The following is a 23557-nucleotide window of genomic DNA, read 5'->3' as shown; positions in this document are numbered from 1 at the left end:
ATTTTGATTTCAAGCTTAATGAAATCATGAAGCTGAATATTATAATATGTATTATGAATATTCCGAATTTTGTTTCAATTGATGGTCAAATTGTTTACATAAGTGATAAATTGCAATTTCTTTTTCTACTTTTTTATAATTAATTTTTCAAATATCATATATTATTTTAGCCAGTCCACAGCCATCCCAAAATTTTGAGAAAAAAATTGCTGCCCCTGAAACCTGGCCCTGCAGCCACCCATCCCAAGCTTCTATAGAACATTGGCTCTTTCTTTATTTCATAAAATAGCTCAATAGAGGAGCCAATCAGCCATTTCCGTAACCTTTTAATGTAAACCAAGTAAATAATATGTCCTTCACTTGAAAATGATTGGATAGATGGTGAATTAGTCAACTTGTTACTTATTGATCAAGATAATTGTTAGAATAATATATCTCTACATAGTTAATGGTCAAGTTAGTAGGTAGAGGTTGTTAGACATCTTAAATGTCTCCAGTTGTAGTTAGTTAGAAGTAGGTGATTTCTTTAATATCTATAGTGCTTTGTAATTCCTATATATTGTAATCTTTTCTTTGATAATACATTGCATTTTACCAGTGAATCTCTGATTTTCACATGGTATCAGAGCCTAGGGGACTAAAAAAGAAATTTTTGGTCTTCTAAAATTTTGAAAGGAATTTTTAAAGCTTTTGAAGATCGTTTTTTTCCTAGTTTGTGGGCAAGATTGAGGATATTTCTGAATTCGCGTGTTTGCTGGGCTGTTTTTCTTCTGCAAGGTCGCGTTTTCATTTTTCGCTTCCATTTTGTCCGTGCGATTTTTGTCTGGCTTGCAAATCTCATCTGGACGACACGACTTAATTTCTCCTTCGACGCTATGATTTTTGCCCTCGACTTGCGATTTTTCTTGTGTTAGCCTTTGTGCTTGGCTGGATTATTTTCCTGTGTTGGATCTTCGTGCATTTTTTTGCACGATCTTTCATAAAATCGCGATGCATTTTTTTGTGCTGCCAATTTTCTCTGCGTGTGTTTTTATTCAGCGCGACCCACAATTTCTTCCTGTGCGACGTGTGTTGTTTTCTCTGCGACCTCCTGCAATTTTTCATTCTGTTCAGACCGCGCGACACGATTTTTTGTTTGCGATTTCTACTTTGTGCGACATAGGGTTTTTGGCTCTGATTTTTGACGACGGGAATTGTGGGTTTTCTTCCTATTGCGGCTTTTCTCAGCACAAATTCTGTGACCTAGGGTTTTCCTCTAGTTGACTAGGGTTTTGTCAAAATCCTCAAATTTTGTGGTCGGAATCAAATTAGCCCTACATATTCTTTGTGGGTTTTTTGCAAGGATTTCGAGTCATCAGAATTTCTAGGTCTTTAGCAGTCCGTACATTGGGATCTGTGCTGAGAAAATATCCGTTCAACCTCGAAATTTGTGCCAATTTTCTGCCTCAGTTTCTTTCATGTTTCGTGTTTATGCGATTTCACATGTTGATTCCTCTTGCCTCGATATTCATGCCATCATTTGGTCAACCGACTTTGACCTCAGTTTTTCCTGATGGCATCTCTGACGAATATTCTGCTCAAGGGCAGTCAGAAATTCAACGGGAAGAATTACAATACTTGGAAGCAGTGCATGATGACTATCTTTGAATATCGCTGCTTGGCAGAAGTTGTTCTCGGCACCATCTCTCGTCCTACCATTGCGGGAAAAGACCAAGACAAATGGGATGAGCGCAACCGTGAAGTGGTGATGCTCATCAAACTTTTAGTGATTGATGATCACCTGCCTCAAGTGTCGTCCGACAAGACAACTGCTGAGATCTGGAAGCACCTGAAAGATCTCCATGAAACATCAGATAAGAGCCGTGCATTCTTTCTCAAGAATATGCTCTTCACGATCATGATGGATGAGAAAACATCTCTTCATGATCATCTGACAAAGATAAACGATATTTGCGACCAGCTCCAAGCTATTGGTCGAAAAATGGAGGAAGAAGATATGGTGGTCATTACTCTGAAGAGTCTCCCACGTTCGTATGAGCATTTCATTGAGACGCTGAATATCACCTCCACCAATGTTGATCTCAAATTTGAAGATCTTTGCAACAAGCTGCTACAACAGGATCGTTGGAGACAACAGTTTTGGAGTAGTACCAGTTCTAGGTCCACTAGCAAGCGTTCTCTACCAAATCTTCTGCTAAGAACAAAGTGAAGGCTCAATCTTCTCAATCGAAAGACTCTAGTTCTTCTCAGGACAGCAAGAAGAAAAAGAACGTTTAGTGTAATTATTGTCATAAGTATGGTCACATGAAGGCTAATTGTCTGGTTCGATTGGCTTCTGAACAAAAGAAGCAGGGAGGGTCTCAACAAAAGGCAAATGTTGCAGAGCACTCTGAGCAGAAAGAATCTGCATTCTATTCGTTTATGGCCAAAAGATCTGCAGATCTAGAAAAATCTTCTGCTTGGTATATTGATTCAGGGACGTTTTGGCATTTTACTCATCGTCGGGATTGGTTCACCAAATATGAACCATTCATTGATTTCGTGATCTTTGGAGGCGGCGAAGAGTATACCGTTGCTGGTAAGGGCAATGTTTAGATTCACTCTGGAGGGAGAAATTTAATAATTCTCGATGTCTACTAGGTTCCAAGCATGGAGCATAATCTTCTCTCTGTCAGCCAGATCATGAGGCATTCTCCCCAGTTGGATGTTGTTTTCAGTTCGTCCACCTGCAACATTGTTGATAGGGAGACTCATACTCCAATCACTATGGGACTTGAGGATCATGGTCTGTATAGACTTGCTAATTCCGGTGATTCTCAAGAGCATGCTCTCACAGCCAGGAATAATTCCATCATCAAACTTTGGCATCAACATTATGGGCACTTGAATGTGCTCTATCTCTCTCAACTGTCTCGGGAGGGTTTGGTTGCTGGTCTACCTGAGATCCAAACTCAAAATCATGGAGTTTGTGGAGCCTGTCAAGTTGGGAAACAACATAGGACACCATTCTCGGATGGTGATTCTTGGCGAGCCTCCAAGGTCCTTCAATTGGTTCACGTTGATGTATGTGGGCCAATGAACACTCCATCCGTTACTGGGTCCAGGTACTTTTTATTATTTGTTGATGATTTCAGTAGAAAAATGTGGGTGTATTTTTTGAAAAATAAATCAGATGTGTTCAGTACATTTCAATAGTATAAGGCCTTAGTTGAGAAAGAATCCGGTTCTTAGATTGTCACTCTAAGGTTAGATAATGGGGGGGAGTTTTGTTCCACTGACTTCTCTACATTTTGTGCTACACATGGCATTAAGCGCCAACTCACCACACCATACACCCCTCAGCAGAATGGTGTCGTTGAACGTAGGAATCGCACCATTACTGAAATGGCTCATTCTATGGAGTATAGAAATGTCCCCAAGGAATACTAGGTTGAAGCAGTTTATATTGCAGTCTACCTCCTGAATCGATCACCTACACAGGCCGTTAAGAAGATGACTCTAGAAGAAGCTCGGTCAGGATGTAAGCCTAAGGTGGGCCATTTGAAAGTCTTTGGTTCTACAACTCATGTATGGATTCCAAAAGCCAAGCGTGCTAAGATGGACTCCAAGAGCCAACAACTTATGTTTACTGGTTACAATGACAATCACAAGGCATACAAATTGATTGATGTGGAGACATATCATCTCATATTCAGTCGTGATGTTGTGATTGATGAGACTACTGGTCCATTTCTTCCTACTACCAGTCTTGCAGATCAGCCTATGAAGGTTTCAGATGAGGGTGTTCGTCTTCCTCTTGGTTCCTCTGATGGGAGGGCTTCAGAGCATTCTGACTCTGAAGATGAGGAGTCTACCGGTCATGGTATATCACCACCAAATTTTCCTCAGGACTCACATCCAGATGACTTTGTTCCAGAAATCCTAGGAGATGTTTCTCCTATTCCAGATGTTTGTACTTCTACTCTCCGGCCTAAGTGGTGGGCCAAGACTATTCAAGATCTTCATGATGATGAACTCACTGAGGGCAGATTAGCTCGCAGGAAGAGCAAGTAGCAAAACACAGTCAATTTTGCTCTTATGGCCAACATCCACAACATCTATGAGCCTCAAATATATTCAAAGGCTAAATGAATTCCAGAGTGGGAAAAGGCTATGGAGACAGAATATCAGAGCCTTTTGAAGAATCACACTTGGGTTCTTTTTGATCTTCCTCCTGGGAAGAAACCTATCAGCTGCAAATGGGTTTATAAGGTCAAGTATCATGCAAATGGTACTTTGGATAAATACAAGGCCAAATTAGTTGCTTTGGGATTCACACAGCGGGAGGGCATTGATTATGAGGAGACCTTTGCTCCTACTGCCAAGATGAACACAATTTGTCTTCTTCTCGCTATCACAGCCCTATTTGGATGGACAGTTCATCAGATGGATGTCAAGAGTGCCTTTCTCAACGGTGAGTTGCAGGAAGAACTTCAAGGAAGTCTACATGACTCAGCCTTCTGGTTTCAAGGTTGTCGGCAAAGAGCATTAGGTATATAGGCTTGTGAAAGCACTCTATGGATTGAAACAAGCTCCTCGTGCATGGTACATCAAAATTGATTAGTATTTGGTTGATCATGGTTTTAAGCGCAGCGCTTCTAACAGTAATTTGTATGTCAAACACTTTGGTGATGATATTCTCTTTCTTGTTGTCTATGTTGATGACTTGATCATCACTGGAAATTCAACACATTTGATTGCCGCAATGAAACAGGATTTGTGTCAAGCTTTTGACATGATAGATTTGGGGCTTCTCCATTACTGTTTGGGTATTGAGGTTTGGTAGACAACTGATAGTATTTTTATCTCTCAATCTAAATATGCTCGAAGTTTGCTTGACAAAATCTCAGATGCAGGATTGCAAACCTGCCCCCACACCTATGTTAGCCAACTTTGATTCACCTCCGGTCAATGAAACGACATTCAGGCAACTAGTGGGCAGCGCCGCAGCCTCATCTATCTCGCTGCCACTAGACCTGATCTCAGTTTTGCAGTGAGCTACATTTCTCGCTTCATGACAGCTCCAAAAGTTGATCATTGTGTTGCAAGGAAGCGAGTGCTGAGATATGTGAAGGGCACTTCAGATTTTGGCATTTTGTATGGCAGATGCAAGGATCCAAAGCTGATTGGTTATATCGACTCAGATTGGGCAGGTTCCGTGGATGACCACAAATCCACTTTTGGGTATGTATTCAGTTTGGGTATAGGTGCTGTAACATGGACCAGCAAGAAGCAACACGCAGTGGCTCTTTCCTCGATTGAAGCAGAGTATCAAGGAACAGTAAGGCAGCATGTGAGGCAGTTTGGCTCCGCAGGATGCTTTCTAACATTCACATGTCACAAGCAAGACCTTCTCCCTTGTACATTGATGATCAAGGGGTGCTCAAATTGGCCAAAAATCGAGACTTCCATGAATGCACCAAGCATGTCGAGCTTCATTGTCACTACATCCACAAGCTGGTAGAAGACGGATCAGTTCAGTTGCAGTATGTTTCGATAGCGGATCAAATTGCAGATATTCTCACCAAGTCTCTGAGCCTGGATAAATTTGTCAAATTCAGGGGGCAACTTGGTGTTGTTGACAGATTGACCATTAAGGGAGGGTGTTAGAATTATACATCTCTACATAGTTAATGGCCAAGTTAGTAGGTAGAGGTTGTTAGACATCTTAAATGTCTACGGTTGTAGGTAGTTAGAAGTAGGTGATTTCTTTAATATCTATAGTGCTTTGTAATTCCTATATATTGTAATCTTTTCTCTGATAATACATTGCATTTTACCAGTGAATCTCTGATTTTCACAATAATTGGTCCCATTCAATGCATTAACTTATAAAAAAAGGTGTTATATGCTTCCCCAAGCTTGTGTCATCGTTTTGGAGATACAATTAGAAATTAATAACATATTTGAAAAGACTTGGTACACTGGAAGAATTGGCCCTCTATAAGACAATGACTAGAGTCTGATAGCAATGACTTCGGTAGAGGCATGTATGTTTCTGGGTCTTTTAGCCAGATGTTTTTACTTTCTAGAACAGATTTTGATCTGGGTCTTTTAGGAAGATGTTTTTGCTTTCTAGAACAGATTTTGATTCAGGTGCATGCCTATGATGAATTTGGTGCATAAATTTCTCCTAAATGAGAGCTAAACTGCAAAGTTTTCTATAATTGCTGTATACTCACATTTCTTTGAAATTAAACATATATTTTATTACTGTAGTTTTGTTCCTTTTCTTCATATGTAGTGCTTGTGGATGTATGATGCACATGTAATGCATAAGTGATATCAGAAAGAAGACAGACACTTTTACAGACTAAGTCATGTGCTTGTAAACAAAGACATTGTGAAAAGTATGAAGTGGTGAGGATACTTTCCATAATCACTCTCCGGAAGCTTGTCTGAAATTTCAAGTGCTCAATTTTGGTTAACTGTTTGCCAAGGTAAATTCTGTAATGTTATTCAACTATTCAGAGGTTCCAGACCACTACCCAATATTATATGGAGTTTATGCTATGAAGATAAGCTACAAGCCTAGATTAAACCTGAATAATTAAGCTTATTCCATAAGTTGGTAACAAGCAAGGAAGGAGCCATTCACTAGTTCACTCTATACCTTCTCTGATATACCTTTTCTGTTGAGAGTTTCAACCCGATCAGAGTGAACAACTGATGGGAAGTAGAAACAAATATTGTATGGGAATAGTTTTTGCTATTTCATTAATTGTAGATATGACATATTTTAATTGTTTTATTGCTTCACTTGTGCAGCTGGTTGGATTGGGCATGATGGCATCTCAACTGTCATTGGACAAAATGCGGCAGATTATGTAAAAGCAAATGGGAGGGTAAGCTCTACTTTTCTTGATGTATTATGTTTTCTTTATTTGTGTACATTGCTCATGGTTTGAATTTGAAATGTTCTAATAAGAAGGAATACTGAACATATTTATATCCTTTTTTGCTCAGGAACTTGATCACCTAAGGGCTATTGCTGTACTCATGACAATCGTAATAGTAGTTGTAATTTTGTCAACAATTGCCCTTATCAAGCGAATCCTTATTGCTCCTGCTGTTTTAAAGGTATTATTCTATTTAACTCTTATGAAATTGGAAATTACTTTGCGATTTTTTGACAGGATTCTTGATATTAAATCTGTTCAATGTATTTTATTTTTTTGCTTTTGTTCCTAGAACCATAAACCATATTGTCAGACATGTGCTAATATGACTTTTAGCATGGTGAATTTAGTTCTAATTTTTCCTTTTTAATACGTAATCAACAACAGAACATTTTATTCACGACACCACTATGGAGCTGCAACTAAACATTAATAAAGGTCTACCTCCATAAATAAGAAATAAACAGAATGGTTCAATGCTTTTCTGTGGACCCTATCTTGATCACTTGTCAATTAGAAATGTCTTATCTTACGAATTTTTGATATTATATAAGCTATTTTTTTTCAGACAGGCAGAGCTATATATACTGACATTAAACAAATAAAGTGGATTTAGATTGTGATATATAGATAGGTGTTGCAAAAATGAAAACTTGTAGAAGTAATCTCAAAATAGAACAATATGATTTTTTCTGATAATGACAACATTGTATACATGTAGGACTTGTATGCTTCGCTGATACAATTATGGTTACCAAATCCGGCCAGATCCATATTTTTTGGACAAGTCAGACTTGTCCTATTTGGTTCGGACTTTTCAATTTCTATAATAAAATTATTATTATTTTTTTTGTTGAAAATTCTGGATTTTCAATTTTTTTGATTTCTCAAATAAAGTGATGTTTTCAAACCCGGTAACTAGTATTGTACATAAGCCTGTGGAGGAGTCTTTTATTAGTTCCATTCTGTCTATGGTCAGAAGTCTGTTGGATCTTAGGTTGTAGTGTTCATTGTGCTCCCAATAGATATGACATAAATTTCAAGAAATTGCTTGACATGTTTTCTGGACATGTTACAAGGATGCAACTGGTGGATATCATGCTACAATGCTTAGCTAGTTCATTTTACATTTTTTGTTTCATCTTGGAAGTTAAGGGAACATTCTTAGTATTGGCAAGTCTGTGAGATGCATGGAGACTTAACTGCGTTATTCATATAACTTTTATTTGGGGTCTATGCCTAAACCATATTGACCATATGATATGCTCAACCATATGAGGTGAGTCGGGTTTCAAGAGAGAATGTCCAAATGATGGGCCATAGAAGGTGAAAAATAACCTAATTTGGAGGCAGCAGTGAATTCAAATGCCAATCAAAGCTTGAGGAATCCCTTTGATTCTGCAAGGAGTTTTACCTATTATTTTACTTTTACAGGTTTAAGTCATAAAGCAAGTGCACATACAAACATAGATGATAGAAGTCAAGGTAGTTGTTGTGGGGTTAGCTTGTGATGCAGTCCTACTAAAAAATCAGGGAAATTCAGCCTAAACATTTTCAACCTAGTAGTAAGGAAGGATGGTATGACATTTACCAAACTTTCTGTAGAGATCTTACGTATGTTGTCTGTGCCCTATTATCATAACCAAATCATATGAATATGGAAGTGTTTGGAAGTTCAAATGGGACTTCTTTCCTATGTTATTGTACCCCCATAGTCACAAGAGTCCGGGAACCTCCATATAGGGTAAGGATGAATTAGAATCATCAATAGGTGCTTCCTTATGTCCAAAATTGTATTGCCTTTGCACACAAAATAATTGAATTTGTGTGTTATTTCTTTGATGCTTCATATCATAGTAGATTCATTGCACAAGCATGCAGACATAACACAAAAGCCAAAGATGTGATAGGTAGTAATAGAATTTGTCTTAGAAAATCCATTGTCTAGGATCTGCCTTGTGTTTGATCCTCATCTAAGTCACAAGGTTTGAATTCGAATTCATGTTCGGCAACAATAAAATTCAGATGAAATTTGGCAAGAGGAAAAATTTGATATTAAATTCGACTAATATAAATAAATAAATCCACAAAATTACCAAAATAATAACCTTTAATATAAATAAATAAATCCACAAAATTGCTAAAATTAAAAATCTAAAAAATATATTTTAAAATATTAATTCTTAATGTATAATGTTATTGTTGGTGTTGGAAATAAGCCACACCCGGACTGACGATGGACTGGTCCAAGGGGGGCTGATAGCTCAGTGGTAGAGCACTCCAACAGCGTATGGAAGGTCCTAGGTTCGAGTCCTAGCTGGTCCATGTCTCAACATGGTATCAAAGCCAGGTCTAGGCTAGGAGCCCCAAGCACACGAGAGGTGTGGCTTAAGGGGGGGGTGTTGGTGTTGGAAATAAGCCACACCCGGACCGACGATGGACTGGTCCAAGAGGGGCCAGTAGCTCAGTGGTAGAGCACTCTAGCAGCGTATGGAAGGTCCTAGGTTCGAGTCCTAGTTGGTCCATGTCTCAACAGTTATAATATATTAAAGAAGATAAAAACAAAATAAAACAATATTGATACGTTTTAACTTTTAATATATTAAATTTTATAAAAATGGAAAATGGGGGCACCTATTCCGTTAATCAAAGTTGCACTCACATTATTTAATCTCAGCTTGGAGGATATTGCTTAGTTTTATGAAGAAAAGAACATTAAACATAGCTTACTTTAATAGAGAAGATAAAAACATAAAAAATAAAGGTTTTATTTAGCGGAGGTGAATAAGAAAATTCATCGCTTCAATACTGAACACTGCTCGATGCAATAGACGTGATTGCGATGGATGCTGATGTGAATGTGATTTGGATGCCATCACAATGGTGTCTGATCTCGAATCTTTCCTGTGAGTTTCAAGCTCCCTTCTCCTACGAACTTGAGGCGAACTTCAACAAATTTTTCAGATTTTTATGAAGTTTGCCGGATTTTGAATTTCTTCCTTGAGATTTGGCGAATGCTGTGACGAAGATCCTCATTGAGTAAGGATCATCACAAGCTACTTACAATGAAGGAACGTGATCATAACTTTAAAGGGGCAATGAAAATGGCTCATGGTATGCATAATGCAATTTGTGCACTTGCAGATGTAAACCATAGTTCCACGGAGCTTCCTAGCTAGCGCACAGGTGGACCAAGGGCCTAAGTTTGGGGATGGTGGTGGGGCCCAATTACATATAGTACTTGAAAAATTAGTTATAAAAAGATGAAGAATAAGTATAAGAATTGTAAATGAAACTTTTCCACACTATGCAAAGTTTATACTAATAAGCATTAAAAACATGAAAATGATTGCTTTGAAATTTGAACATTAACAATGGTGGGCAGAGGTTTGGAACTTTGGGAGCAAACCAAGTATAAGTATAAGAATTTCAAATGAAACTTTGGCTACTAAGTAATGTTTAAACTAATAAACATACAAAACATGGCAATGATTGGCATTAACAATAAAGAATGGTAGGTGCCAGTTCGAGGTCAAGGGGCAACACCCCTTGCGGGGGTTTGGGGGAAGAGGGGCATCACCCCTCACAAAGTCTGGGGGCAATGCGCCTAGAGCACTCTCAACAAGCACAAATAAGGCCTCCAAAACTTCACAAATGTTCATTACGAATGTCATTTTCACAAATTTTTCACCAATTTTGTTTAGGCTATGGGAGACTCCTTGGCGTCCCCGTGACGGTCAGGGGATTCTTGGGAGAAGTCTCGACGGTGATGGCGGTGGGAGGATGTTTCCCCCACGTCCTCGAAATGTCCCCATCTCAAAAATGCAGGGATTTTGGTTTGGGGGGGGGGGACGTGTCCCTGTGGTTTACTACCAGATTTAGCAACAAACTATCAATAGTCAAGCCCTCCAATTAGATTTATAGAGTAAGTAGGATAAACAGTTAAAACAAGAACAAATACAACTTCCTACTGGTCAAAGCAAAGACCAATATTTAGCCATAAACAAATATTTAAATGAAAAATACCAACGAATGTTGACCATTGGCTAAATCAAAGACTAATATTGTACATCAATAGGAAATGGTTTATTTAATGAACATCACAAGGTTCAAGAAGATAAGCGAAAGCAATAAGCAAAATTACTTTAAAGAATAATGAGCACTAACATTAAAGCTTGACATGGTTACTAAATTCAATTTAACTTGCGAGGTTACAAACATAAGGTTAGCAATTATTGATTATGATGCAGGACCATCCCCAATCGATAAGCAATCTTGCATCAGCCAAAAATATTTCCTTTCAGTTTTGTTCTTGTTTAGTCCTTTGTGTAGTTTTTTGTGTTCTTACCAGTATGTACCGGTAGTTACTTGTTCCTCATGGCAGTTCTTATTTTCGGTTTCCTGGCAGTTTCATGTGCTTGATTCCAGATTTTCAGTTCATTTGGGTTCTTTTCCGATCAGTTATCGCTTCCGGTTGACTGTTTCTGGGTTCCGGGACAGTTCTTATGCTTATCAGTTGGTTTTCCTTCATTATCGGCGCAATTCTTGGCGTGTGGATCCATCTTGGATCTTGTCCGATGTTCTTTGGCGTGTGTCTGACCTTCCTGCTTAACCGCATCACTTGGTTGTTATTTTTTGGAAAGATTTATTTAATTCTAAGGGTCGACCTAATTACACGTTTCATTTTCTTGCATTGGTGAATGTAATCTTATGAGGCCGACCCGGATATGTTCCGGTGGGTATAAATATGATATTATGTAATCATTTGTAGGGGTAGAGGAAGTAGAACTAAGAATAAAGATTGAGATTCGCATATTGTGATCCGGTTGATTCTTAGAGTCTCGGTTGGATTGTATCTGGGTTGAAGCCTGCATGTAACTGGTTAATTACCGGATGTTCTTTGATGATAATTTGATGATCGCTGGAAGTTCTAAAGGCTTTATTATGATTTGTTTATGTGAATTTGTTGTGTTTTCGTATTGATTTTGTGGCGTGGCTCTGGCTGCATAAGCCGGTTGACTCCTTTGAGGGTTTTTACCGGTTATGGCTGCATCAAGTGGTATCAGAGCCGGTTATGGACCGGTTGGTGGAAGAATCGTTTGCGAACATTGAGGCATTCCTTGAGGTGGACAGATCGCCGATTGGAGGCAGACTGCACGTTTGTCAAATAGATCGCCGAGGGGAGGCAATTGAAACCGGTAGTTAGATTGCCGAGTTGAGGCAGTTCACCGGAGTGGAAGAAGAGATGCCGTCGAGGAGGACAAACCTCCGGAGGGTAGAGCAGATGATGGAAGACTTCAAGAATGAAGTAAGGAATGAAATCCGAAATGCTTTGGCTGGTTTGTAAAGAAACCTTGATTCTGAGGATGAATATGATGAAGCCGGTGAAGAGCTTGAAGAAGCTGAAGGATCAGAAGATGAAAGAGAGGAAAGATTCCTGAGAGTGGTGGCACAAGCGAGTAAAGTTCACAAAGTTGAGGTTTCCAACTTTATCGGAACACTAAACCTGGAGGATCTGATCGATTGGGTTGGAGGACTACTTTGAGTTTGAGGATGTCAAGGACCCATAGAGAGTCCGGTTGGCACAGACCAAGTTGAAAGGGCATGCTGCCTTGTGGTGGAAAGAATTGCAGAAGGATAGAGTGGAGAATGGTGAATTGAAGATCACCCGAAGGAGACAGATGGTTGCAAGATTGAAGGCCAAGTTCATACCAGGAGACTATGAATTAGAACTATTCAAGAAGTTGCAGAACCTGAAACAGAGAAACATGACTGTGAAGGAATATACTGAGGAATTCTACAAGGTGGTGATTAGATCTAGACATAGAGAGATGGACAGAGAAAAGGTGGCGAGGTACATCAATGGACTTGCTTTTAACATTCAAGATGAGATGAGTATGTTGAAGGTTTCTACAGTTGAAGAAGCTTACTAGTATGCTTTGAAGGATGAGGAGAAGGTGAGAAGAAGACAACCAAATAAGGGAAAGGGGAAATTCAAGATGAGTGATAGTATGAAGAAACCGGTTGAAGAAGAGGAGTCAAAACCTAAGTGGAGTAAAGAATCAGAACAAAAGACACCAAGGAAAGGTAGCAGCAGTACTGGTAGAGAATTTTTTGGCATATGTTTTTTAGTGTGGAGAAACCGTACATAGATCCTATGAATGTAAGCAAGGAATGGCAAGAAGTTGTGTGGCAAGTGAAGAACCGGATGGTACTGGATCTGACTGTGCACCAGAGAAAGGAGAATCCCTTATGTTTAGAAGAAAGGATACCAGATCTACTCAGAGGAAGAGTCTTTTCCGGATTGTGTGCAAATCAAGTGGTAAGTGTTGCAAGGTCATTGTAGATAGTGGAAGTATTGATAATTTAGTATTTGAGGAGATGGTTGTGAAGCTTGGGTTGAAGAGGCTTAAGCAACCTTGTCCTTATGAGGTAAGTTAGTTATAAGATGATCAAAAGATAGAGATAACAGAGCAGTGTTTGGTGAGTTTCAACATTGGGCCTTTTAGAAATGAGGTTTCATGTGATGTTGTGTCTATGAGTGTTTGTCATGTCTTGTTTGGAAAGCCTTGGCAGTATGATAGAGGAGCTATTTATGACTGTAGAAGAAACCTGGTTACTATTGAAAAGGATGGGCAAAAGTTCACATTGATTTCTTTGAAGGAGAAAGAGAAAGAGGTGAAGAATCTGAGTCTTGAAAGAAGTTGCACTATTGAGAAACCAATGGCAGAGGTTATACCAGAAGGTTTGATAGAACCGGTTGTAGAGGTCACACCAGAAGTTTTGAAGAAAGATTTGATAGAACCGGTTGTAGAGGTTAAACCGGAGGGCGACATGAGTTTGTAGAAGGATTTGACAGTTGAGCTTGATGGACAGATGGAACCGGTTGACAAAGAGCTAATGGTGACAAATCGGATGAAGCCTTGTGGCAAAACCAAATTAGAGTTGCAGAAACAAAGACAATGTGCTGATCTGAAGCAAAGAAAGGGAAACAAAGAGGGTTAGAGGTTAGAGAAGCCGGTTGAGTCACCGGAGGAGCTAAAGCAGAGGTTGGCAGATAAGGAAGATGTTTGGATCAAAAATGAGCATGGGATCTTCATTCCGAATCCTTTTAGATGTTCATGAGTTGCCTCTCATGGAACATCTTTTTCTACCTGGGTTGTTTGATGTAGGAGCATCCCCGGTCGTTGAGCAATCTTGCATCAACCAAAAATATTTCCTTTCAGTTTTGTTCTTGTTTAGTCCTTTGTGTAGTTTTTTGTGTTCTTACCGGTATGTATCGGTAGTTGCTTGTTCTTCATGGCAGTTCTTATTTTTCGGTTTCCTAGCAGTTTCATGTGCTTGATTCCAGATTTTTAGTTCATTTGGGTTCTTTTCCGGTCAGTTATCGCTTCCGGTTGACTGTTTCTGGGTTCCGAGATAGTTCTTGTGCTTACCGGTTGGTTTTCCTTCATTACCAGCACGATTCTTGTCGCGTGGATCCATCTTGGGTCTTGTCCGATGTTCTTTGGCATGTGGCCGACCTTCCTGCTGAACCGCATCACTTGGTTGTTATTTTCCGGAAATATTTATTTAATTTTTAGGGCCGACCTAATTACATGTTTCATTTTCCTGCATTGGTGAATGTAATCTTATGAGGCCGACCGGGATGTGTTCCGGTGGGTATAAATATGATATTATGTAATCATTTGTAGGGGCAGAGGAAGTAGAATTGAGAATAAAGATTGAGATTCGCATATTGTGATCCGTTTGATTCTTAGAGTCCTGGTTGGATTGTATCTGGGTATAAGCTTGCATGTAACCGGTTAATTACGGAATGTTCTTTGATGATAATATGATGATTGCCGGAAGTTCTAAGGCTTTATTATGATCTGTTTATGTGAATTTGTTGTGTTTTCTTGTTGATTTTGTGGCGTGGCTCTGGCTGCATAAGCCGGTTGACTCCTTTGAGGGTTTTTACCGGTTATGGCTGCATCGGAATAACAATAATAGCTGAACAGTTTTTATAGCATCAGGTTTACATTCATCATCCTTTGCTACACACTAACACAGTGACTTGATTTCCTCCTTTGAATGACAATTTCTATAGCATTAGTCTTGCATTCTATCATCTCTTTACAATGTGTTTTAGGCACATATTTATAGCCTTTTCAAAGGTAGCCTTAGGGCTCAAATGATAATAAAATATACCTTGCAAGCTTTTCTTTAAAAACTCTAATCTTATCTCCTTGAAAGAGGCAAAAATGGCCTAAAATAAGCCTTCATCTGCTTTCTTTCTTTTAGCTGGTCACCTAATCAAGTAAGGGCTGAGATTTGATGCATTTTTTACTTTAGAACACATTCTTGGGCACATATACTTACCTTGGATGACTTGTTTTAGAAAGGTGAAGTTTGCGGTGGGAGTGGCATCATAAAAGTATGCCATTTCGCTGTTAAAAACCTCCTCTTTATGCATGCGAAGATCACTAAGGCATCTGCCATGTTTGGTACACTTCATTGTTGGTTAAGCAACTTAAAAATGATGCTATATTACTTAACCATTTACTTCTTCTAGGTGCAATTTCATGACCTCATTTGCCACTTGAATTGCAGTTTTTTGTTGGCCTTACCAACCAAATTGTGAAATTTCTTTAATGTTTTCCTTCATAATATGCTGGATTTGTTTTACATTATAACTTGCTACTTGAAGTGCACCTTTCTATGAACCTTGCCATTGAAAAATTGTATTATTCACTCAAGTTTTCTTACCTATCATGCTGGCCGCATTTTTACCCATGTTTGGTCACTTTGGGTGCTGATTTTACATGGCTGCGCCCTTGTCAAAGTGTGAAATTCATGTGTTTGGCTCTAGGCATGCTTTACTAATTCCTTTTGCCTTGTTTGGTGTAGTTTCCAGTTTGGTTGCCACTCAAAATGCGCAATTTTTGTCCATGTTTGCCTTACTATGGGTTTCATGAATTAGATGCCACATAAATTGTGGTTTTCCCTTGGGTTTCATGAATTAGGTGTGTGTATTCTAGAATGCGTTGAAGGACCCAACCATGTTATCATCAACCATTGAAGGTGTATCGATGCAAACTTTGAGAATTCATCGGGGAAAGGCTAGGGCTAACGTGGTTGGGTTGGACAATAAATAGGAGGTAATTGATTTTGTATAGAACCTCCCTTACACTTAAGGTCAATGAACTATTGGTGATAGGAAATAAGTTGATAATGTGAGCTTGTCCTCATAATTTGTGTTGTGAAAGAGAGGTGTTAGAGGGTCCTTGATTGTGATAAGAGATGAAGCCATGACCATTATAATGAGAGTTGAGGTATGAGGAGCCTTAGCATAGTAGACCACAAATTTGAGCACTACCTGACAAATGTGTCTCCATTTGTACATGAATCAATAGTATTTAAAGGGCACTCAAAGACTCCAACATCTATGACAAGATGAAAGATGTAAGTAATCAATTTGATGGATCTAGCGCCTTTATAGAGAAATCTATGCTTGGAAATGGTGACCTCACAAAGAAAAAGGCGCAAGCATTTCTGATTAGGGTCGTGGAAGAAAGTGGGTAGATAATCATCAAAATCTTTATATAAACATTGGTATCTCCCACAAATTTTGTATAGATTAGACTTTAGAGATAAAATGCTCAATCACCACCTCTTGGAGAGGACAAAGATCGCATGCTTGTTCATTTTGTAAACATGGTGGTTAGTCTCAAGTTGAAACTGATGGGAGAACACTTGCAACTAGCCAAGGGGAGTCTTCAAATTGTGAGACCAATGATGTTGAAGATAGTTGGGCTAAATAATGGTCCCATTTGCAACTTGAAAGAAGTGTTCAACATAGAAAGCCATTTTGGAAATGAGAGAATTTAGAGGGAAGGTCCAAGTAACTTGGATGTATTGTGGAATATGTCCTCTCTAATTGATTGATTGAGCACTATGTTCCATGGGGACACGTCTTCGTAAAAAATCCAGCCATTTTCTAGACTGAGACGTCCTTGGGACATGTTGACTTTGGGGAAATGCCCCCTTCTTGTTCCACTACCACAATTACCCATCAAAGGATTTTTCTAGGACCAATTCTTCAAAGAGGACATTTTTGGGACGCTCCCTTGTTATGGGTATTGCAAGGGAATGCTGGGATGTCCCTAGTATGCTTAGGGACTTTGGTTGCATCTCTAAAATGCATTGGAAATGCCTAGGTGTCCCTTGTGTCATTTAATTTAGAAAGAGCTTTTTTTAGAATCATTTTGTTTTGATGTTTGTGTTAGTAATCCCCTAACTTTACTGGTTTATGGGCCCCACCCACACTCAAAGCAATCACAATATATATTTTTTTAGAATGAAAGATTTAGTTAGACATAATAAGGACTTGGTGTTGCAAAAAACATAGTGATAAAATTGTGAAAACTGGTGCTACTCCTCAACCTTGTTGGGGGTTTCACCCCCATACCTCTACCAAACTTTGTCTAGCCACTATCCTATTACTGCCCTCCCACCATCCCTCAATCTAGGCCCTTGGTCCTCCCATCCCCAAGATGCATTCTAGCATCTATGCATCCCTTTGTCCCAAGACTTCGTGGAACATAGATTGAGAACCTCTTTCTTGGGAAGAAGGTGATGATGGGCACGTAAGGAGTAATTTGGAAGGAGGTGGTGTGTCTAAAGAAACGTTGATAGACTAGAAGAGAAAATGAACAAATGTTGACATCCAGAGGGACCAAAAGAAACAATCTCTTCCGAAGAACAAGTGCCAAAAAGGATACCTCCAACAAGATGAAGCATAATCGTCCATGGATCTAACCTTTTGTATAAACTGAGTTTATACACTCTATTAGTAGGCTGATCAGGGATCTCATAAAGAGATTTAAGATAGGATGCCCAAGCAAGTGGGGTGATACGTGTAGTGTGGTTTTTCCATGGGAGGAAGGTATGCTAGAAGATATTAGGGGAGTGATGGAGGGCAACGAGGAACTGATTTCACCTTGATGCAATAAATCCGTGTTTCTAATGCTGAAGGAGGCGACAATAATCTCAACAGGTGGTGAAAATACAGGGAGGATAGCAAACAAGGATAAAATGGAGTCTTTGATGCTTGGATTTGCACTCATCAGTAAACCAGTGATTCGTAGGGAAAAACACATTAAGATGGTGTGGAATTGAATGATGGATTGTATGGGAAAGGAGTCAAGGGTTGCCTCCCAAAAAATATTAGAGAAAACACATACAAGGCAGCAGCAGTGGAGGGTGGAAGTGAGTAGAAGCTGGACATAAGCTAGGAAAGCCTAGGAGCATGGTTAAAGGAGTACTCATTATAAAAATGTATGGTGGAGTACTCCAGCAATTTGTTTGGCTATTAATGTGCCTTAAGTTTCTCCATCTTTTAGCTGCACCAGGTGTTTATTACTTACACAACTGTACAAGGCTTCTCCAGTGATTTCTCTAGCTTTTCCATTTAATTCTCAACTTCTTCAAATGCTCGCTGTTGCGATCATCTTCTTTACCTCTGCCAAGTCAGGATGAAGGGGGGGTTTCGATGCATACTATTTCACCTTATAATAATCCCAACTTCTTGGTTTAGTTCTTCATGAGGTACATTTTCCATGTATCTTGGTAAATTATCCATTTACTTTAAGATCCACTAATTTTGGGTCCTACCTTGTAGTTCATGTATAAAATCCAATCCGCTTTGTGTAGATAATGGGTTCGGCATTAGATCAAGTATCTAAAGGGATGTTGTAAGATTGGTACTCTCTATGTGTCATCATTTCATGTCATTGTGGATGCTTGTACAAAGATTTCTATGGTGTACAAAGATTTCTATGGTGTACTAAGGGAAGAGAATAACTTTCATTCTTGTTGTATCATCTCAGTAACCTGGTTGGGATTATGTAGATCTTGAGATTATCAACTTCCGTTTCAACAATTATGTCATCAACATCTTCCAGGTTTTTTTTATAGTTCATCTTGTCTCTGGTCATGGGTTGTTCACCTATAATAAAACATGCAATTAACTGTCAACTTTACAGTTTGAGGTGTTCTCAAGGCTGTTAGCCTCTTGGTTTAATTAGGTCTCTATCTTCCACACTGGTTCCACTTAATTTAGTTGATGTTGTTTTCCCTAGCACAGCTGACTTCCTTAATTCAACTTGGTGCAAAGGATAGGTGGTGACTTAAGAAGGGTTTCTGATACAGGTGTTTTTTATGCATCAAGGGCTCCTCTTAAAATGCCACATTAACTCTGAAAGTGTTGGCAAGAGCCTTATCTAACAACTTCTGCTATTCGTAACTGCTATCTGATGGTCCTGTATCCTCGAGTGTTTGCCAATTGTTCTCTTCAAATATAGCAATTTTGAGATTAGTAGTCACTAATTTATAGTCCACATGTAATTTCTAATACCTACTGCACATATCATTCCTGAGTTAATTTTTACTTTGAAGGCTTTCAAATTTCTATTTTGATTCTTAAATATTATTAGCTGATTGACATTTTTTGGCAAATGCTTGGCAGGTAGCTTCAAAGGCCATTGGAGCAATACGAATGATGATTATATTTCCGATTCTTCCTTTTGCTATTCTTGGAGTATTTTATATGTATTGGGTTGGAGTAGCATTATATCTTTTCAGTGCAGGTGAAATTCGACAGAATGACTGCAATGGTAATTGTTGTGCATATGATCTTCTTGCTGGGAAGGTTAAATGTGATGGATGCTGTGGTTACAGTATTTACTATACACACCATCTTACTCTCGCCATCCTTTACCATCTGTTTGGTTGTTTTTGGATCACTCAATTTATAATGGCATGCTCAGTCACAGTTATAGCTGGATCAGTTGCTTCTTATTACTGGGAACGTGGTGAAAGCCCTGTAAGCTTTAGTTTCCTATTTCAAAGTTTCTAGATCGTTTGATTTACTTTGTAATCTTTATCCATGGAGTGAGATAACATTTAAATTATATTGCAGGAAATGCTTTTACTTCCACTTATTTCTTCAGTAAATCGACTTTTACGCTATAACCTTGGTTCCGTGGCACTCGGTTCACTGGTTGTGGCACCCATTGAGTCAATCCGCTACATACTGGAGTGTGTACGGCGACGGCTGAAACTTGTGGAAGCTGGATCGGAAGGCTTCATTACAAAAACAGTATGGTGTTGCAGACAGTGCTGCTTAGGCTGTATTGAGCGGACCATAAAATTTGTAAATCGTAATGCTTACATCATGGTGAGAATGCAGATTTGCCCCAACTCTACCTGTTTTTACTTTTTACCATTCAGCCTTTTATGAAGAACATTACATGCATAATTTCAGCAATTATGAATCACCGACAACTTTAATGTGTTATGCAGATTGCTATTACTGGGAAAGGTTTCTGTACAGCTGCAGAAATGGCAACTGGATTAATCATTAACAACATATTAAGGATAGGCACAGTTAATGTCATCGGAGATGTCATTCTGTTTTTGGGCAAGCTATGTGTTAGTCTTGCATGTGCACTGTTTGCATTCCTTATGCTAGACACCCACCCATACAAGTCTGCTCATGATAAGATCTCATCCCCATTGTTTCCAGTCCTGGTAAGCTGGAAACATACTTCTGCCAGTCATTTTTTTTTTCTTATTGGGATATTGACAAATATATTTATTTACTTTTTGATATAGCTTTATTTTGGTGAAGTGGCAAAATTTCCATCGTGACTTTTTGTGTGCAGGCTTGTTGGGGCATTGGATATGTTGTTGCTTCTCTTTTTTTTAATGTTGTAGAAACAACCATTGATACAATTATGCTATCCTTTTGCCAAGATGCTGAAGAGCACCAAGGAACGCCACAATATGCACCACCTCTACTTATAGAGACATTGGGAAATCACAGTGAGATGCAACGGTTAACACAGTGAGTTGAATTGTCATGAGACAAGGAGTGGATTGCATTTCATTAATTCATGAGAATTGAGCAAATTTCAGAGATTTGTCATAGCTTGCCTTCAGTTAGTGTATTGGCCACTTGTGTGAAGGATCAAGAATAGTATGGACCCTTTCCTAGGAAGGTGATCATTTTGAGAGAAATGCTCTTAGCTACTCAAGTACACATCGGGAGAAGCACATAACATTTTCAAGGAAATGTTATCACTTCATTACGAGTGTCTGTACTTACCTCAAATTAGCTCATTTGTTTCGACTTTGAGGCACGAGCTGTATATTGTAGGACTAGGTGGTTTTGTTAGTTCTAGTGTGTTTTGCTAACCAGATCTTTTAAAGTTAAGTTCAATCTCAGTAAATTTCAGTCCAAATGTGTAATCCTATATCCAAAATAAGTAATTATATGGAAGCAATGGCGATTAATTTGAACCTGTTCCTCATTATATCAGTACTGTTGGTTTCAATTGAAGCATTTATTTAGGTAATTAATATTATATCAAAATAGAAATTGTGTCAGCAGGTCAGATTCTAGTTTTAGATGTATAATATTGCATTACACTAGTGAAATAAGAAATGCCATGCATACAATGTTTTAATCAGTTAAAAGAAACTTCCAAGTAGACTTAGGTGGTGGGTGAAAGCAGTTTGCAGATTGACTATGAGATAAACACTAATTGAACCCGAGGGTTTGGTTGTTATTTTTAATCATTGATTTTGAGGGAAGCTCTTAGTGTTTTTATAGTCAATTTAGTTTTTGCATTACTTTGGTGTTCTGATCAACAGTTGTTTTCATGCAGCATATTGAAGCTCTCCTAATCCTGGTTTAAGTAATTGAACAGATGAAATAAATTTTACATCAGGGGGTATGTTGTAGGTTGCTTTGTTGAGTTTTCCCAGCAAAGAAGGGAACAAATGCATCATGGAATTTACAGCTTTGGGGTTATATTGAGTTACAGCCTGATTTCGCTCAGTAAACAAGTGGGTAGATATATCACAGACAAGTGGGTAGATATATCGCAGACAAGTTGTCATTTAGAGATAGATTTGATGTATAAATGGCATACAAAATGTAAATACTATTGTAATTTATTGTCTCCAACAGATCTTATAGGGTTTGCCAAGGTTGGAAATATGAATGCTATTCTCGTGAGTCAGACGTTTACTCATTTTACAAGCCCTATAAAAAATATTAATTACTGCCAGAACTTAACCTTTAGAATTGTCTTGTCATCAAGGTTCACGTGGGTGATTGTAAAAGTAGTCATTATGAACAATTGGATTATGAAATGGATAGAAGCTTTTTCAACTCTTTTGTCATCTATGGGTCAGTTGAAGGTTCACGTGGGTGATTGTAAAAGTAGTCATTATGAACAATTGGATTATGAAACTTCATCAAAGCATCTCAACAGAGGAAGTGTCTATAGCTTTAAATCAACTTCCCTCTGACAAAGCCCTTGGGCCAAATGGCTTTCCCATTGGCTTCTTCAAAAAGTGTTGGCACATTATTGGGTCGGATCTAGCGATGGCATTAGAATCCTCAAGAAAGTCGGGCAATATTCTCTAGGAAATTAATAATACTTTTGCAGCCCTAATTCCGAAAAAAGAGAGTAGTTAGGTTGGGTGATTTTATGACCAACAAAATGAAACCCCTAATGGACAACATTATATCAGAAGAGCAAATTGGCTTTGTTCTAGGTGGTTCAATTTTTGATGGGGTTATTGTTCCTCAAGAGGCTATTCACACTCTTCAGAGCACAAAAAGACCAGGGATGCTATTGAAAGTAGACATTCAAAGTCTGTGACAATGTGGATTGGCTCTTCTTATGCAAGATCATGCAAGCCTTTGGTTTTAGTAAGCAATGGATTAATTGGATCTTTGAATGTATTTCTACCCCAAGGTTCTCAATTCTTATTAATGGCAGACCGTAAGGTTTCTTCCCTTCCTCTAAGGGGATCGGATATCTTATTTCCTTTTTATCATAATGGCGGAAGCATTGGGAAGAGCCATCAAAGACAAGTATTCTCGAAAGGAGTTGGAAGGCATCAAGATCACTACAAACTTTGTAGCTACCCATCAACAATTTGCTGATGATAATCTCCTTCTAGGTGCAGCTAAATCCAGAGAAGCAGTTCAACTACGAGGCCTTCTGAACTCTTATGGCAAAACAATTCAACTTTGATTAAGTTTCATAATCCATTCGTTCATAGTGGGTGATAATTCATTTCACAATCCAATTGTTCATCTATGGGTCAGTTGAAGGTTCATGTGGGTGAAGCTTTTTCAACTCTTTTGTCATCTATGGGTCATTTTAAGGTTCACGTGTGTGATTGTAAAAGTAGTCATTATGAACAATTGGATTATGAAATGGATAGAAGCTAAAATGTCTATAGCTATCTCAATAGAGGAAGTTAATCATAATCCATTTCATAATCCAAAATAGAGGAAGTTAATCATAATGTCTATAGCTTTTTCAACTCTTTTGTCATCTATGGGTTAGTTGAGCCAATCTAAACTGTGCAGCTATTGATAGCGTTTTCATAAATGAAGAGCCCATGAATATACTATGGAGGGGGGATGTGAATTAGTATATAAACAAATTTTACTTTTTAAAACTTGATTAAATACAATAGCAATCCTTTATAAATATAAATCAACCGCACATGCAAGATCTAGCAATTACAAACACAAAAGAACATAAGATTTA

At 38.5% G+C, this 23557-nt stretch overlaps 1 protein-coding gene across 2 annotated transcripts in view; it reads left to right on the top strand.

Moving 5' to 3' along the window:
- Nucleotides 1–21281, top strand: part of LOC131026902 (choline transporter protein 1) — a 95559-nt gene extending 74278 nt beyond the window's left edge. For both annotated transcript variants that reach the window (XM_057956914.2, XM_057956913.2), the window contains 6 exons: nucleotides 6808–6884; nucleotides 7006–7119; nucleotides 19447–19803; nucleotides 19900–20157; nucleotides 20283–20510; nucleotides 20645–21281. In XM_057956914.2, coding sequence (XP_057812897.2) covers nucleotides 6808–6884; nucleotides 7006–7119; nucleotides 19447–19803; nucleotides 19900–20157; nucleotides 20283–20510; nucleotides 20645–20830 — 1220 coding nt within the window. In that variant the 3' untranslated portion in view covers nucleotides 20831–21281. The remainder of the gene's footprint in view (nucleotides 1–6807; nucleotides 6885–7005; nucleotides 7120–19446; nucleotides 19804–19899; nucleotides 20158–20282; nucleotides 20511–20644) is intronic.
- Nucleotides 21282–23557: the final 2276 nt, after the last annotated feature.

This window comes from Cryptomeria japonica, chromosome 1 (genome assembly GCF_030272615.1).
Source record: "Cryptomeria japonica chromosome 1, Sugi_1.0, whole genome shotgun sequence".
Lineage (NCBI taxonomy): Eukaryota > Viridiplantae > Streptophyta > Pinopsida > Cupressales > Cupressaceae > Cryptomeria > Cryptomeria japonica.
Note: the sequence above shows the minus strand (reverse complement) of the source record. Positions and strands in the feature narration are given on the sequence as shown.